Source organism: Phaenicophaeus curvirostris, chromosome 3 (assembly GCF_032191515.1).
Source record: "Phaenicophaeus curvirostris isolate KB17595 chromosome 3, BPBGC_Pcur_1.0, whole genome shotgun sequence".
NCBI lineage: Eukaryota > Metazoa > Chordata > Aves > Cuculiformes > Cuculidae > Phaenicophaeus > Phaenicophaeus curvirostris.
In genome coordinates, this window is record NC_091394.1 from 57,203,623 (window position 1) to 57,222,805 (window position 19,183).

Here is a 19,183-nt window from a genome sequence, read left to right on the forward strand (position 1 = left end):
CAAATTGTTTATCCTTTCTTAGCATAGTAATGAGATAGCTAAGTCCTCCTGATCTGTAACTAATAATTTGTTAGTAAGAACAATATTGAAAGCATCTCCAAATAAAAAATAATGTTCTGAAACAAGATAAGAACATGCCTGCAGTGTTGAGTTATTATGATGTAAATGAGAATAGTTTTATAGTCTGTTATGCAAAGATTTTTGTTTTACAAGATTTATTATTGTTAGAGACAACTGAAAGGAGTGAGAATTAATGCCAGAATGGCATTAAGGGTCATAAGTATAAATGGGAGTCATACCCCTTCTATCTAAATAAATGTCATCATCTTTTACGAATCTCCTTACCACCACTTGCTTTGAGCTTGATAGTCATTAATTCTTCTGAAATTTTGCCCTTTTTTATGGCTTGTGCATTCAGAGGACAGCCAGACAGGCTAAAACAGATAGGAAAAAAATAACATTAGCGCCCACTTGAAAATGGCAACAATCCTTTCAGGCAATATTATCATGCACTTGAACAGACCTCTGTACCTAAGGTCACATCAGTATCTCCATTATAGCATAGCTTCGGGGAATGACATAACTCATAAAAAGCCATTTAACTGTATATTCCAGCTTGGCACAGAAATCTCAACCTATAAGTAAATAACTCTTAAGCATATTTCAGAATAATCAGAATAGCAGTGGCAGCTACTGTTAAGTTATGTGAAGATACATTTACAGAATTCCAACACTTATAGATAAAAACTCTCTATTGTTTTTATTGAGGACTTGTGCTTCAGAGAGGAGGGGCAGTATGGTCCTTTAAAATGGCAAGTTCACTATCCTAAAAAATTAATTAGTTAATGGGATGATTTCTGTGGTGCAGAACTATTGTATTATTTTGTTGATACATAATAATGTTCAATACAACAATAACTCTGGATGTACCCTATAGACTGTAATAGCTTCTTTGAATGGTTCTATTATATAGTCAGTTTGCTTTTTAACCACTGTTGATGTTAAATTACATTTTGCTGTTTCAAAGCTTACAGTTTCATCAGCTGGTAATTATATGAGGCAATTTTTATAGCCCACTAAAAGGCTAAGATGAATTGCACTGTCTTAATACTATCTTTATAAATAACAAAAAAAGCAATACCCATATCCTGAAGAACTAGCAGAAGGGTTTATGTTCAGATGTAGCCAAGTAAGGAGTGAAGGGAATTTTTTTCCACAGGAAAATGGTTGATTTTGTGTGCATGTAAAAAATAAAATCTTAACAGATATGGTGTTTCCACATGATGGAAAAAAAAAAAAAGCTCTTGTAGGTTAAAGTTAGCTTCACTAGCTCACACAGGCTTAGCTAAAATCTCTACAGGGAAAGATCACAGAATCACAGAATAACCAGGTTGGAAGAGACCCACCGGATCATCGAGTCCAACCGTTCCTATCAAACACTAAACCATATCCCTCAGCACCTCGTCCACCTGTACCTTAAACACCTCCAGGGAAGGTGACTCAACCACCTCCCTGGGCAGCCTGTTCCAGTGCCCAATGACCCTTTCTGTGAAGAACTTTTTCCTAACGTCTAGCCTAAATCTCCCCTGGCGGAGCTTGAGGCCATTCCCTCTTGTCCTGTCCCCTGTCACTTGGGAGAAGAGGCCAGCACCCTCCTCTCTACAACCTCCTTTCAGGTAGTTGTAGAGAGCAATGAGGTCACCCCTCAGCCTCCTCTTCTCCAGGCTAAACAACCCCAGCTCTCTCAGCCGCTCCTCATAAGGCCTGTTCTCCAGCCCTTTCACCAGCTTTGTTGCTCTTCTCTGGACTCTCTCCAGAGCCTCAACATCCTTCTTGTGGTGAGGGGCCCAGAACTGAACACAGTATTCGAGGAGCGGTCTCACCAGTGCCGAGTAAAGATGTTAGTTCTGCAGTTCTAAAATGTGTCTTAGTACATGCCCAGAGCAGATAACTAACTGGGAGACTGTCTCAAAACCATGGATTACTTGTTAAGCTTCAGATCCCCTAGGAAAAGATACCATATCACAAATCTATATCTACTACCTCATTTTAACAAACAAGATTTTGAGCATGATCTAGTCTTATGTAGGGCAGAAATCATCTGTAGTAGGAGTTGCAACCAGCTAACATACTATTTATGTTATTTGCTTAATTATCCCCAATTTACAACGATATCCTAGTATTAAGACTTAAACATGGGATGTAGATCATAAAGTTAGCATAACACTGGACTCTGACTGAATTCATTCAAGTCACCTTGGACATTCTTGTATTGGAGAGATTGGTTCAGTGTGTTAAAAAGAAAGCAAAGGAGGTACAGGATGTAGACTTTATCCCTGTCACAGACAGAAGACCAGACTTTGTTAGCTATTAATTCAGATTCTATAGACAGAATTTTTGAGTAATGTTGATTGAACATGGTCAAATTATACTAGTTTTTTCATAGTGATACATAAAACTGTAGTGTTTGTTGCTACTGTTTATATGTGTGATTTCTGCTTTGTATGGTTGTTTTAACTTCAAACTTGTACAATCCATATGGGTTCTACATTCGCTTTTTTTGTGTGATTCTAGCTGTTTAAATATCAAGTTTATGAAAACAGCTTTTCCACTGGTAGAAAGAAGAAATTAAAGCAGCCATTGCTCTTGCTATATCTTTTCTTGTGACATTTCAATTATATTTGTGTTTTCCGTAAAATATATACAGATACAACTCCATATTTGCCTAGGAAAAATCTATTAAATATGATCTCAGCTCTCTGAAAGTTATTCTGATCCATATTACTTCAGCTGCAATGTAAACTGTATTGTTACTTAAAAGACTTCAGCACAATTTGTTCAGACTGTAATTTCACATGTTGCCAATTCAACAGTGGAATGTTAAGGAAAAATAAAAAGAAAAAACACAAAGTTATACCTTCTGTGGGTGACAAAAACATTATTAACATGACCCAGCCCGTTGCAGCCTGGCAAAGGACAGTGTGGCAGCTCTTGTTTGTTCAGTTTCCAGGATAGTGAAGACCCATTGACAGGACTCTCCTTCTGTCTCTTGGCAGCCAAAGGACAACCAGAAGCAGTGCGATGAGAAGTGTATTTACCTGATATGTGACCTTGGCCATCACAGCCTATCACTGGACATCTACAGAAACACAACAAAAGAAGTCCCATTTTCACTGGAGGGAGCAAGCGAAGACAAACTCAAGGAAGTCTGAGAAAATAATTCCAGCTGCTTGTGCCACTTTGCTTTAACGGATTAAGACTTGGTCCTCAGAGGCACACCCAATGCATATCAAACTGAGTTAAAGGGGTTCAGCTGATCTTAAGATTAGGCAGTTTAAAATACAGCCATACAGCCTAATAAACTAAAACATGAATTTAGATAGTATTTTACCAGAAAAGAAAATTGGAATTCTATCACAGGCAATAATTCATTCTTCGACAAGTGCATGGAAAGTCAACACTCTCCTCTCTATCTAGGTTTCTTGCATGAAGCAAAGGATGGGTTCATGTAACTGAAAAATTTGTATAATATCAGGCAAATACTAGCAATGAAAGGTTTGTGATTATTTTGCACTGCTCTGCCAGCGTTACACAGCCTCTCATATTTCATTAGCAAACATTAAGAAAAACATTGTGTGCAACTAAATCTTCATATCTATATTTGGCAGTTATCGTTTACTGATTTTATTGGAATGTGTGTTCAAGTCAGGAATACATTTTAACTCAGTTTCCAGTTTTCACTTTAAGTGAAATTTTAATTTATTTATAGAGGAAAGACATGAAACAGATAGTTAAGTACCCTGGGACATATTTTTAAGGTCACTCTTATTTAATTAGCTGACATGTTAATATTTCACTACAGGCAGAAATAATTTTCCTTCAATTTGCCAATTTATTCAACCAAGTGGCAATTTCATAGCACTTTTTAAAATAATTGGACCAATGCAAGCAGATATAGCAATCCTTTCTCACTGTTGAAGCTCGAAGGTGATGGACTCCACCAGCTTTGCTAGAAGCAGAAACATTTGGTTCAGCTCCAAGGCCATATGCTCATGTGGTTCATATTAATAGGGGCATCTCCTATGATCCCTCAAGTCTTGAGCTCTTACAGGCTTTTTTTCTCCCATCACTGGTGGTAGAACTCTGTTTTTGTACTCACTTAAGTTCAGGGTCTTCTTTTTCTTCCTTGGTAGGAGTCACTTTGATACCTCCTTTCCTGGCACGAGGACAACCAGATAAGCTGAAAGAAGCCCACAGAATTAAACACAGAATTAAAGCCACATCTCTCTGCTGCTGTTTGATGACAACCCCAAGTTGCCCCCTGTGATGGGATGGTTTTTACCTTCTGTGGGATGCATAGTTCCCTGTCACATGGCCTGAGCCATCACAGCCAGGTGTCGGACACCTATGAAATAATACAGGGAGCTTACAAAATACAGCTTCAAAAGCACACGTTGAATAACATGTACATTCTACATTTTGTCTAAGGTGGAAGAAAGAAGAGGAGCTTTTTTTAAATAATTCAAACTAGTTCTTGCTGATTTTTAATGAGCAGACTAATTTCATATGGGTTTTTTTTTTTAATGACAGAGTTTTAGTAAGGAATGTGAAATATATTGCATACGATGTGCAGATTTAGTTAGTTGGTAACACTGTTTGCATCAAACATTTTTCCTTGTACAGGATCAACAGCAGTTGATCTGATCAGCTTGATATAGATCTATTGTAAATTTACTGTTATATGTGTGTTTGTTATTCTTCTGATGTTTTCAGGTACAGAAATAAACAATCATTTTGCCAGTATTTACAGAAAGGGGAAGAGAAGCAGTTTTACTTTTAGGCATCAGTAGATAATAAGCAGAATTTGAATTTAATAATTTGTATATTCTAGCACTGTAAGCATAAGACAGGACCATGTCTTTCTAGCACTACATTTAGTTGGGTATTCAGGTTGGCAGTTGGATTATGCTTATGTCTCACAGTTAAAGAGTTTCGGTGTGTATGTGCAACAAACAAGCCTTTTCAAGTATGAATGTTAAATACTGAAACATCCCTACCATGAAAAGAAATAAACCTGCCTATTACTATAGTTTGGCCAGTGGTCTGGGAGGGTGGGCCTCTTGTTTGTCATGTATGAAGACAACCCACACCAAAAAACTTACTGGAGTAACTCTTTACACTGACTTCTGTGGTATTTGGAGCAGGACCTTACTGGTAGCATCTTCCATCTCAGAATTTCATATATATATATATATATATATGTATACACACACACACACATATACTTCAGCACACAAGGCAGTAAAAAAAAACCCAAACACACAGTTCTTATGTTATGCATCCCTAAGAGGCTTTTGAATACTGTGGATTATACAGAGTATCAGAAATACAGAAAGAGTTGTTCAAAATAATCTTCTACTGAACCATTAAAGAAACTTGCATTGTTCAATATTCTTTTAAGCATCACAATTCTTACTGAATCTTTCCTGAGGTAAGGAGATGAGTGATTTAATCCAGTCACTGGCAGCCTGCCATAGGAAACACCTACAAATATAATTGTACTAGCACATCTGAGTGTGCAGGTGCATCTCTACAGAATATTTAAAACCATTTTTCTGAGAACAATTAATTTGTCAAAAATATGATTTCTTTCAGACATGACCAAATTTATTCAGTGAAGTAGAATTCAGCAAATAATTTCAAGTGAAGAAAGGGGAGACTTTTTAAAAAAAGATAATGTCAAAACATTTCATGATGACATTTTCTGAACAAAATATTTTGGCAGAATGACATATCTCACACTGACAGCACAGGTAGAGGTATGAGTTAAAGAGTGCCAGCTATACTCGGCTGTGTAGAGCTAAATGTTGACCTGTCTGAGTGTTGGACAAGAAGTGGGTACAATGTCACACGAAGCATGCAGCAAGGGCAGATATCTGGAGAGTGCACATGCTCACAAATTAATTCAGAACACCTGCCAAATATTATGGATATTAATTTTGGCTACTTATTTCATCAGATGACCACAGATGGAAGAGCTGCCCACATAGACCGGATGTGGATTTTAATTCAGGAAGAGCTTTTTGTTGGAGACATTCATATCTGAGAGCTATGAACTTAAAAAACACACTGAACTAATTTTCAGTTTGCCCATCTGTATTTGCCACTTATGGAAGCAGATAGATAGATTTCACAACCAGATTAGAGTCTAAGGTATTCTTGAGATCATAAAGATTTGAGGCTGAGTTATTATGAATACTGATGAAATTCTAAGACGATATTTCAGTTGGACTACTGACAAGTTAGTAAGAAGCTTCACTAGCAAGACTCCTAAGCTTGACTACTAGGCTGAATTTTCCAAATATTGGTTATAACTTTGTATGGATCATGAAATTGTACAATACAACGTATACCAACAATGTACTGCCTTACAGTCAGTAATACTGTGGATCTTCATCAGCTTTTAACTGGCTGATAAGTTTGGACTGGTGCCCCAGCTTAGGGAGTCATCGTCTGTTATGGATTCCTACGCAGAGCCAAGAAAATCAGATTTACATTGGAGGGCTAGAGGCCTCAGGAACTCAAGCTAAAAGATGTCAGCTCTCAAGTCGGTGTAGTTTACTGATTCTTTTATAATTCATCAAGTTTGTTTTCCAAGAACAAATCTCTCAGTGATTTCATGTAGAAATTCTTGTAACTGTGCATCAAGTGCCTGGTATTTTTATCCCTTGTCCAAAAGGGTTGCTTTATTTTTAGGTAGATGAACTACAACTGCACATAAAATTGAGCAATAAACTGCAGATCTAGGAGCATTTCTGGTACTTTTTATCCCTAGAAAACTCACAGAGATAGTTGGATATGAACTGTAGTTAAAGTAAACCCACAGAGGTCGGCTGAGAAAATCAGTGATAGAAATATGCCACGCTGCCTATGGAATATGGATTAGTATAAAATTGTGAGAAACCTATCTAGAACAACTGTTAAAATCTCTTCCAAAAATTTGCATTTAACCACTGCAAGAATTACTATCTTTTCCTTAAAATTTCTGAATTGTAATTAAATATCTTTATAAAGTACACTTTTAAAATTCAATAACTTGATAAGCAAGTTCTTTGGTGAAATAGGATAGTCAGTCATAATTATCCCTTATAGCTTTAAAATCTGAATTATTATCAACATTAGTTTGTTCTAATTCGACCACTTTAGAGTGCTCTGTGCAGCAAGAACCCTCAGATGCAAAAATCTTGAATCTGATACCTAGTCCCACTTTCTGAACATATCTTCCTTATTTCCAAACTGTAGATCACAGGGAAGCCTTGTATATTTTCTGGCTTAGTGTTTCATAATTAAAGCCAAAATCATATCTTGCTTCTGGCAGATTTAACGTTAGTAACATTTGGAAAAAATACACAGCTTTTTCAAATTTATGCCTAGCTAGACAAGGATGCTTTCATGGCCTGATTCTATGAGCATGTATGCCCTCTGCTCAGACAGAAATAGTAAAACTTACTATTGATATTACTATATTATACCAGTGCAAGCACAATTACAGTTTTGGCATATGATTTCATTTAGACAACACTTATAAAAGCAGAGTTTTGTTTAAAATTTCACCTGAACTGTGTTTGCAGGAAGCTAAAATAAGGTGGTACATTTGTGGAAAATAATTTTATTTAGCCCCTTTTCCTTCTGCAAATTGTCTGTGAACAGATTTTGATTTTTGCTCTTTTTCTAGTTAATTGAAATTAAATGCTAAGTGCGTTATGCAACATATTTCTGTCTGTGAAATGTCCATGAACTTAGACTTTGTCTTTCACAACTCACTTATTATACATGGCGTACAGTGTGCAGTTTGTCATTTAAGTCATATGCTGTTGCTCCTCTTTCCTTATGGCATGACCAAAACTCTAAAAGCTTTAGTGGAAAAATAACCATATTGGTATGCAAATTTCCTTATTCACACATGAATATGGGAAGAGGGGGAACTGCAGGAGGAGCAACTATTCAAAATATTTGTGTGAGTGTCTATATGTGGCAGAAAGCCAATAAAAACAGGGACAAATTTATATGACTCAGCAAATTATTTCAAATTTGTCAGCATTTTCACAAGTCAGTTCCTTACTTCTCGTGCTGTTCTTTTTAAAACAAACTTAAGTTAAATTTTATACCTTTGAAACGTAGTGATGGAAAAACATTGTGCCAGTGTGGCAGTTCAGCTACTGGCTTTGGGACTTTCTTTGAATAGTTGCCCATATAAATGACCTTTTTTTGCCATTTTTCTCCACAGGTTCAACTCCATAGTTATCATCAGTTCAAAATTTTTTTTTATAATTCAGATTGTGAGACTAGTGGGTAAGACCACTAATATTTGATCTGGGGTAGCTAAACACTGATTCAAGCCTAAATGATGCTCCTAATATTAATATCATTAGAACAGCATAATAGTATCATGATCAGAATTTATTTTCTTCTGTCTGGACTACGGATGAACCCAGAGGACAGAAAGGACAGTCACACGATTCTTTCCTTTTTACACGCATTCATGAGTTTTTCCAAGCTATCTATTATGGGAACCAATTTACAAGTTGCAAAGGGAAAGCTATGAAAGAACTCTAATTATCCTTTCCTCTTCCCCACATCCTTATTGACAAAGCCAATTCAATAACTAGATGACTGGTTGCCAGTGCCTCTCTTGAGTACAGATTTTTGAAATATTCATATGTCCCTATACATCTGTCTATATAGCAGAGCCTGCACGGTCCTTTTGTAAGTGACATTTCATGGTGAGAATTATGCCAGCACAAAATCATAGGACATGATGTCTGTTGCAGTGATATTAAACTCACGGTATATTGTAGTGAATGATAAAAATGAGTTTCAGGAGTTCTGGCCTCATTTTCAGATTCATTCTAAGTAGATTTATTTATAACTAAATAAATCTGATTTGTTCTGACTGTGCCAGACTGACTTATTTGCCAGGTCAGTCTTACCTGTTAGTTATTTTCTATTTCTCTTTAATTCAGAAATATTGTGAGAGCAGTATCTCTCCTAATATTTACACCTTCCCCCCTCCTTGTCCTAGTTAATTCATGAAAATGAAGAGGCACAAAAATGAAGAAAGACAAATGAAGAAAACTGAACTCTGATTCACTCAATAGTTTTCAAACCAATTCAGTTCAAGTTTTGGACAAAGCTTTGACATAGCTCAGAGCACTTCAAATGAACAACTGCATTAACTTAGGGAACATGTTGATTGAAGATAAATAACAATAAAATTTGTGCTATTATCAATACTTACTTAAGCTCCTGAGAGTTAGCAGCCATAAGCGATTTTAATGTCTTGTCTGCTAATGGGCATCCAGAAACACTGAAAAAAACCAATATGAAATGTTTTACTAAAACAGGTAATTTTTTTTTGCCCAAACCAGCAATCTCCAGACAATCTGTAAGTTATAAAAAACAGTACCCTCAAATATTTGCTTTATGAAAAGGAGAAGCAGCCATTATCAAGCTGTAGTTAAATTGTTGGAAAGACATAAGGTTAGGGCTAAATGTTTTGAAGCCCCTGTAAAGCTTTGCGTGGGGATGCAGTGGTACACAGGGTCCTTCTTTTATGTTGCCTACCAAAGGGCAGATAGAGCATCTAGTCTATGTGGCTGGGAAAAGGCAGAAAATGCTTCCTTCCAGCTCCCAAAAGGAAACGTCAGAAAATATTTTTTCAATCCCTACATTGATGGCTGGCTATTCTGAGGGAAATATATAGCATCCTCAGGTTATGTTAGCAGATCAATGAATTTTAAAGCCATTAATAAAGATATCTGTGGAAGCCTCATTTAAAACCTTATGCATCAGCATTTGTACAGAGAGTACTCATGTGCTTAGGAAAATGGAGACTTTGCTAAATGATCTATCTACAGGTCTCAGCTAAGAAATGCAGCTATAGTAATAAGCATATACTGCTTAACTTCGTAAGTCTATTGAGTCCAGACCATCACAAAATGTAACAGAACAAGGAAAACCAGTGACGTTACTGTATGGATTATTTTCTGTAAATTAGTTTTGAATAATTATCCATGGTTAGCAAAAAAATATTCAGAGGTGACAATAGCTAAAAGTAGCTCTATTTCCTGCTTTAGACTTCCTGTTTTTTCTTACCTGCGGTGTGAGGCATAGTTTCCTGTTACATGACCGCTACCATCACATCCTGGAGTTGGACAGCTATGCAAAGAAGATTCAATGAGAAATTAGAGTATGAATAATACACTCTGTAAATCACCCTACCCCGCAATGAATTATGGAATGATCCTTAGGGCAATAATTTTCATCATTATGCATCTCAACACTACCGTGACACTGCAGAATACTGGCAAAACCTACCAATACTTCTAGTTTTCAGTTATTACTTGAAGCAGAGATGGAAAAAAAGTTTTCCCATTTCCACTATGCAAATGAGTCCATGCGTCATTTTTTAAACCCAGGTAATGTGAAAACACCATGCTTTGTGTCAATTTTTTTGTTACAACTCGGGTTCTTAAAAGGACAGTTTCATTACTGGCACTAGATTTTGATAGCACTTCATAAATATTAGGGCTGAATTTTCTGATCTGACCTCCAGTATAACACAGGCCAGAGAACAGTAATTTCCAAAATAATTCCCTCAACTTCTCACTAAAATAAGGCACCTACTTTAGAGGCACATGCAGTCTTTACTTGCTGACATAAGTGAGAAATTGGGTGTTAGGGTTGTTTGTAGACCAGAAAACACATGAAGCTCACTCAGCTGAAGTTCTGAATGAGCACGAGAGTTTCCCAAGATGTTTCTCAGCTGAACTGAGAAAGGATACAAAGGTGTTGTACATTTAGCAGGACAAATATGTTCATTTATGCCAAGAAATGGAGGTGTATTTGACCTGGACAAAATGTTACAGCTTCCGTTTTTCCTCAGCCCTTCTTCAGTCATAGAACTGAGCTCATCAAATCAAATAAAATTGGGATACAGTCCTCTGCAAGAGGACAAAGATATCAAAAAATTCATTTTGTACATGGAGAGAGAGTGGTAAGCGAATTAAGTGTACCTTTCTACAGTATTTTAAAACGCACTAACACCAACCCGGCAGAGTCACCTTATAAAGAGCTGTGTTTTTTAACTGGGCTCATGGATAGGAAGGGCAAGCAGAAGCTGTACACAAACTTCTAGCTATTGCTCCATACTAATAAATAAGGGTACTTGAGATCCTCACCTGGCTATTTTCACTGAGCTGGCAGAGTGCTAACAAGTTTTTCAAGTCTGTTAAGGAGCCTTAGGAAGCATCAGCCTCATTTTCAAAGCCTATTTCAGTCTCATCAATTCAGTTATGGGGAAGAGAATTAACTTTGAAAAATAGAAAGCACATGATAGGAGGTGGTAGTCATACAAAAGTTCACTGCAACTGAGCTAACCACGTCACATTTTTTTCTCTGCAAGTGCTTATGTAATTTTAAAAACTTCCTCATGATGGAGCCACCTGTATTGAATTGTTCTATACAAGTTCTGACCTCAAAGGAATCACATAAATACAATCTGATTCCTATATTACCTATAGATTATTCTGATAAATTAAAATTATTTCTTGTTTATTTCTTAGACAGATGCATTTTAGACACCTATTTCCACTCACTGTTTGAAAATAATACAGGAAAACCACTGTTAGCTGATCATTGCCCTAGTAAACACTTTGCATATTATTTTTTAGGAGAGCAGAAAAGTATTTTACAGATTTCTCAAAAGAGGTCAATATTACAAAGGAATAAATGTTACAAAGGAAAAGCCATTAGTCTTCAGTAAATAAGCTCTCAGTGATTTTTGTATGCATTTGTTTCAGAAGAGTCAAAACAAACCTTATCTATAGCAATTTAGGTCATGAACTCTGACTGCAGATATAATGTTGTGAGTAGACAACATGCAGACTACACAGCATGAGGGGAAAGAGCAGCTCTTCACAGCAGCTTGCCCCAGGGAACTGTAAATTCTAGAGACAGAGGCCAATCTAACTGCTTCAGTGCCACTGAGTCTGGGAGCAGGACACAAGGTGACAGGATGCGACTCATTTATTTATGGATGAGCCTGCAGTGATATTTTGTGGACTAGCATCTCTAAGGGATAAGGAATGCTCCTGTCTAGGTAGAGACCAATTCTGGTTTGGGACAGAAAGTAAAAAGAAAGATGCTATAAATCCTAAGTCCTAGGTGACTTTTACAGTGAAAACACTGTCTTGGTATCAAAGTGGCATGAATCCAAAAAGGTTTTGTGAAAGGCCTAGATGAATTTTAAAGAGTGACTTGTGTCATGAGGTGGTTGGGGCAATTTTACCAAATGACTCTGAAGTGGAACAAGGTGTTGTGTGTTGAAAGATTTAATGGGATTTCTATTCAATTTTAGATAATAAAGTTGTGCAAATTAAGACAGAGGCAAGCAAGTCTCTGTACTTGGGAAAAGAGAGCATTTACCTATTTCCCCAGAATGTGAATTTGTGCATCCACTGAATTTTCAGCAGGACAGAATAACTAACTCTGCTTTGAAGGAGACTGATGAGGACTTAAATATAGATTTCCTACAGGTTGGAAAACCCTGAGGCAATTCCTATCTTGCATTTTATTTTTTTATGAACTTTGAACATCTCCTGTCTGAGAACTCCTGAGCACTTCTACTCAAGATCTCTGCAGTGGATTTATAATGGTGATTGTCCAAATAAAGTTTATTTCATTATTTAAGCATTAGCACAGCCAATCTGTGTGTTTTGTAGAATGAGCTGTTGCCCATTTATTACTTATCTATATGAGGGATAAGGAGTGATAGCTAGAATGACATTAGTCATGAATCTATCCAGACCTTCAGGACTACCCTGGCTTCTCTCAGCTCCCAACCTCATGTCTACTCAGCTGCATACCCACAGCAGGAAACTACCTGCAGTCATGTAAGTCTCCCTGTTCTCCTCCTGCAAATCTTATCCAAACCAGCACTCAGAACAAGTCAGTTTCTGCTAGGGCAGAGGAAAACATGGCATTTTTTTGTGACTCACGTGATAAGTTCTTTTTTGAGATCTCTTGAATGGAGCTTGGGTTTAGGACTTGGTATGGAGACATCTCCTGGATACTTCTTTTCCTCCATATTTTCCATAGAGTTCATTGGATCTTTCTGAAATGTTAGATGAGAACGTGACAACAGGTCTCTTCAAGGCCTACCATATATTCAACAAATAACTTGTTTTTTTCTGTGCAAATACATCGCGTTTTGTAGACAGTTGAAGTCAATGTCATTACCCTCTGAATTACAGAACTGCAATATAAGTTCTGAAAAAACCTTGCTTTAAATAAACATCTGTAAAATGTCTTCAAAACGGAATGACTTGTTATCTTATTCAAAGAGCAGATGCTTGTGAAAATAAAAATCATCAGAACAAAACCAGATTGAAATTTTCTTAGTAGAAGGCTGCTAAGGGTAGTTCTTCATTTGCACTATTTGTAGATTAAAATCATCAGTGCTACAATGCTGTTTAATAGATGGCATGAACTATGAACATTCAGTTTCTTGGGAAGGAATTTTGGAAATTTGTAGTCCTGAAAGGAAATTATTGTTTTTGTTTTCTGGAAAATTTTCTTTGATCCCCTCGAAATAGCTTGTTTTATACTGTTTTGAGAATTGATGCCTTTTATTATTATTATTTAAAGAAAGATGAGTTTTTACTTTCAGAGGGATTTCAGCAGAAGGATACTCTGTGAATGTTGTATCGTTCAAGAATCCTCCAACGTCCATGTCATCAATTATCAAACCTCTATTAATCCATTCGGGGACTTCATGTTGATTTTGTGACTCCATTCCAATACTCAGGTAAGCATGTCCCAAAGATTACTGTCTTTAGGAGCAGAAGCTGCTGCCTGTGTTTGAGAGGAGAAGCTCCCTGCTCCTGCTAAATTCACAGGGATGGTGCCATAGATGCTCTGGGCTTGTGCAGCTTATGAATGTGCCAGGACAGAGGGACAGGGATGTCTGCAGAGCTGTTAATGCAGAGCAGAGGGCTGAAGAGAATCTGGACTGAAATTGGGAGATTCTGCCTAACAGGACTTGTAAGCTCTGCGGGGGTGTTTCTTCTGATAAAGCTTCCATATGGTCCTCAATTCTGGCAGCTCATCTTTGCCTGTTTGGAAACTGGATCCTCAATATGACTTCCTTCTGCTTTCTGGTACTGGCTACCTACTGCCTACTGCATCTCACACTGCACATACATACAGAAACCATGCCATATTGTTGCTATATCAGTTACTACTGATTTTTGCAACCACATTTTTGGGGTTAGTTTGCTTAGGAATAACCTAATCTGCTATAAATATAGAAAGCAAAATACATATATTCAGCTTTTCTAAACTCTTTCATCATAATTGTTGAATAATTATTTTAAATTTAAAAAATTATATTTATCAGGCTGTTATAATTTTATTTCTAAAGGAAAACTTCAAATAAAGACTAATAGAGAAAAGATTAAAGAAATGAAAGTTACTTTTAAAATGTTAATGTGGAAATATTAAACAGCTGGAAGTCACCCAAACATGGAAACTAAAATGCTAAAAACCAAAACTGGAAAAAATAATGTCAGCGTCATTCAAGATTCAACACTGAGTTGAATCCTGGCTCCAGTGGCATATGAGGGTGGGTTTGCCACTGCAATCTGCAGAATAAGGATTTGAGTTCCGGACTCTCTCTGTCCACAAGTTCTGACTTGACTTATATACATGTCAATGCATGCTCCTACAGGGATCATCACCATTTTGAGTTACAAAAATCAAAAGCTTCCTAAAGAAACAACAAAAGTATGACTCTCTGTTGCTAGCTGGAAGGAGTCAGATGTCAAAATAACTTTAAAAAACCACAGGTACAGTTGTTTCCACTTAATGTAATAGAGGCTGAAGAATGCTGGATTATCAGCTTCCTCTCTATCAACTAACTCTGTTAGGCTACCTGTGTATCACTGAACAGATACATAGGTATGTATCTGTTATACAGATATATATTGTTTCCAAAAATTAAGTGCATGCCTTGGCTGGATCCTAAATATTTAACAAGGCCAGGCACACATCAACCTCTTCCACTTCTTGTGAAAGGTACAACTGAGAGAAGCCTGAAGAGGAAGGTGGTGGAAAGACCACTTTGGCACTCCACTGTGATCATAAACTGTGTAATGTACCTCAGGGTGCACCTGCAGCAAACAATAATAGCAATAACTGTTCCTGCTGCAAAGTATATTAATAATTATATACATATAGATAGATTGTGTTCTTTATCTCAAATGAAAGACACCTCTTAATCTATTAGTGGTGATCGACCAGAAACTTGTGTGTGTGAGTAATTCATCATGCTGCTGTCTGATACCTACTGCTCAGAGAAGGATGACTGAGAATTATGTATATCAAGGTTTGAAAAGGTAATACAACATTGCAGTTCACAACTTCATTTATTGGCGTTGCACTGAATCATTTAATAAAAATCAGATTGCATTATGAAGTTTGACATGAGTTCATCTACAGCCACCAGTATAAATCATACTAGAGGGTTTAGAATTGCAGTATTTTTATTTTCTATCTCTGGAATATTTAGTTATTTTCAAATAATAATAATTATGAATTTCCTGAATTCACTTATTAAGATTTATAAATTTTATAAATATGTAGCTATATACACTCGTACATACACAAGCATCTACAATTTCATAGTAACTGCTCTTTTGAAAAAAGAAAAAATTCTAATAAGGACCAAAGTTGGAATATAGTTTGTTTCCTAACATCACTTAGTGTATTTCCCGGAAATGAGGGAGTCATGTAGACATTTAAATGCTGATTTCTTCAGCATTGTATTAGCGCCTCGTGGAACATTTGGTAGTATTCCAGCAGCATGAAATCTTCAGGTATGTAGAAGGTGCAAAACGAAGACAGCGCAAAGCGATTATAGGCAAAGGGATACAGAAACTCTGCCTTTCTAGGACCTTTTGCCTGTACATGTGGCTCAAAAGGGGGTGTGACTGTGGGAAATGAGTCAGTCAGACATAAAGACAAAACACTTTTTTCGTCCTCCACACACAGGACTGAACATAGAACATCATGCCTTGGCTTGTGTGCTTCTCCAGCAATTTAGATTTAGAGGGAGAGACAATACTTTGGGAAAACACCTTTAGCACTTCACACTTTTTGGTCTGTTAGATGATGACTGTCACAACTACTCAAATCCAACCGTATATATAATTTTTCCTTTTCTGTTTATGAATGGATATATAATTAAATGCTATTAAAATACTGAAGAATTGTGGACTAAAAGAAAAATCAGAACCAGCCCAACTGGGCCATGCACTACTATTTTCTGCAAAGAGCATGTGTGTATTCATGTATGCACACTACAGAAATCAAGCAAGCAATGAAACTCCATTAATGTACAGATGGAAGTTTATATTGATTTCAGCAAAGACCAGAACATAATGGTAACATGAATAACAGATAATAGCATCTGGCACTTTTAACATTTTTAAGCCCTGAAATCTTTGGAGAACTGACAGTTGAACTAACTGACAGCTCTAGTTATTTCTCAGTGCTTTCCTTTTGGAGAGATTTTGAGCTTTTTCCAAATTCCGAATTTTATTTTTTTTAAGGGGGCATCTGGACAGGCTATTTTGCTGAGAAAGAGAGAGACAATATTTTCTGGAAATTACCACAAAAACTAAGCAACTGTTGTGCATATGAACCAGATAACAATGAATTAGAAATAGATATAATCAGTCATTTTCTTTGCACGAGGATGACCACCAGTCTTCAATTTACAAAACAGAGCCTCTGGCCCTGAGATGACTGGACATGTCAATGCTCCCTGGGATGGCAAAAGTTCATATCAGAGGTCTGGGGCCAGATCCTTGATTAGGGACAAACTACACTGTGTCAAAGCATCCAGTGCATGGGTCAAGAGTGCCTGAGCATGGAAATTTTTGTCCTGTTGGGTAGTCCACTGATGCCCCCAGCTCCCTGTGCCAATAAAGAACAGGGAAACAGCCAGTCCCACATCATGGCCTCCCAAAAGTTGACCAGGGACTGAGTAGGATGAAAAAATGCTCCTGCCAGGGCTTTTTCAGTGAGCTGCTGTGGCAGCAGGGAGGAGGGGCAGCAGCACAGGCCCCCTGCCAAGTCTGCAACACGGATTGATCCCCTGCAGCAAGGCAGTTCTCTCAAAGCTGGATGTACTTACTCATTATGCGACATGAATGGAGAAGATCCTGAGCCCTCAACCTACTGCCTCATGTTAAACCTTCTCCAAAACACTGCTACAGGGATCATGCTCTCATTGATGATATAAGGAGTATCATCAGTCTCACAGAGGTGACAGCAACATGCTCTTTCAGACAACCTAGCCTCTACCAAATTATTCTTCATGGTGCAAACTGCCTTAGAAGTCCCATTATGACAGGTGTCTACCCACTGCTGACAGATATTTTTCTCCATACAACTGAACTATATTTTATTTTGAGTTATATTTTGAATTGATGATCAGCATCTCCTAACCTCAGCCCTAAACAGATCCCCCCCATCTATGTCTTCTTAAAGTGCCAGTTTTGATATTTGATCAAAAGTTAATTTTGTAATAAATATAATCTCAAATGCTATTATTTGATATGTAAAAATAAATAGGGAAGAAATGTTTTTGAAGCTGAATAAAAACTCCAAATTGGAACATCTTTATGCTTCTTCAGAAAGCTATTGCTCAGGCTTATCTATGTTAATTACCAAGATTTTATTTAATTAGCCTTTAAAATTGCTAATGGCCCTTTCCTGTTTGAAGAAAAATGCAAGTAATCCATAGTCTGACAGCTAGGCTCAAGAGAAAAAAAATAAAACCAAGCTCACCTGCAAAAAGGTAATAATGCAAAAGAAAGACAGTAGGAGAGTTAAGCTGTCATGTTGCCAAGATAGGAGGAATGGGCATGAAGGAGCGAAACAGAAACAAAATCAAAATCAAGACAATTATTGAGTTCAAAATGGCTTTTGAGAAGGTTAGCAATAAAAATGTCTGCTGAAATTTTAGTTTCTCATCTTTGTCCCTGCAAATGTATTTTCAAGTTTGGGCTTTTACATTTCCTAGGACAGCTTGAAAAGAGAAGACACCTGTATATACTCATTTAGTTTTTCTATGTTGTTTCATTATGGCATAAATAATTAAAGAGTCAGTGGAAATTACGTACATATACTCTCGTGCTACTTGCTGTAGCCAAAACCTTCAGAAAGTCCTAATAATATTTTTATTTCTGATTTTGTGCTCTCAGACTGATGTCTGGACCATTAGACTCACTTGTGATATCTAAGACTCATTGAAAGAATTTTCTTGAAGTACGTTAAATGTAAAGTAAAATGTTTTCCACTAAATGAATGTTGCAGGTAAGGGTTTAAGCATATATTTAAGTATGTAGATAACTACTGAAATAGAATCAGAAAAATGTGTGGAAAAATTGCTTTTTCTTTTAGCATGAAAAAATCTGCCTTTGTTTGATTTTGTGTTTGTTTGGTTTTTTTTCTTCCTAGTTATGCATAAGCCATTCTGATGTGTGTGCTACAGGACTGAGCTATTAGGAATAAAATGTAAAAAGCAATCTCTGTTGGTGGATACCTTTGATTTCTCTAATTTAGAAACTCATAGGCTTTCACAAGTAGGCTCCAAGAACAATGTGAGTAGTGACTTTTTACGTCAAATCTAAGAAGGCATTAAAACCAGCTCAGTGTTCACAAACCTCTACTTGTGAAAATTGTTTTCTTTTAAGCTGCACCAGACTGCAGTTATCCCTTGGGATGACACTCATCCAAACAAAAAAGTCATTCAAAACCAAAAAATACCTCTTTTTCTTCTTTCCTGCCAGGGGTCTTGCTGTAGTTGATGGGGGTATCCCAGCCTTCCTGTTCACAAAGGGCCTGGTAGAAGGCTGCGTTTACCAAGATGCTGCTTGGTTTGAAAGGAGAAGAGGAAGGAGTGGGAAGTGCTGTGCTGGAAGAAGTGAGAGGCATAACTTTGTCTTGGCTTCGGTTCTTTTTCATGCTCAAATCCAGAGTTCCATTTTCATCGACTTCTATCTCAGCTCCCTGACATGCAACAGGAGAGAGAGACATGTTTAGAAATGGACATGGT

At 37.0% G+C, this 19,183-nt stretch overlaps 1 protein-coding gene across 8 annotated transcripts in view; it reads right to left on the minus strand.

Moving 5' to 3' along the window:
• ST18 (ST18 C2H2C-type zinc finger transcription factor) overlaps positions 1 to 19,183 on the minus strand; it is a 171,294-nt gene that overhangs the window by 6,545 nt on the left and 145,566 nt on the right. For all 8 annotated transcript variants that reach the window (XM_069854103.1, XM_069854098.1, XM_069854095.1 and 5 more), the window contains 8 exons: positions 18,895 to 19,137; positions 13,059 to 13,174; positions 10,156 to 10,218; positions 9,299 to 9,367; positions 4,343 to 4,405; positions 4,160 to 4,240; positions 2,918 to 3,139; positions 346 to 434 (listed from right to left, as the gene is read on the minus strand). In XM_069854103.1, the coding sequence (XP_069710204.1) occupies positions 346 to 434; positions 2,918 to 3,139; positions 4,160 to 4,240; positions 4,343 to 4,405; positions 9,299 to 9,367; positions 10,156 to 10,218; positions 13,059 to 13,174; positions 18,895 to 19,137 (946 nt within the window). The remainder of the gene's footprint in view (positions 1 to 345; positions 435 to 2,917; positions 3,140 to 4,159; positions 4,241 to 4,342; positions 4,406 to 9,298; positions 9,368 to 10,155; positions 10,219 to 13,058; positions 13,175 to 18,894; positions 19,138 to 19,183) is intronic.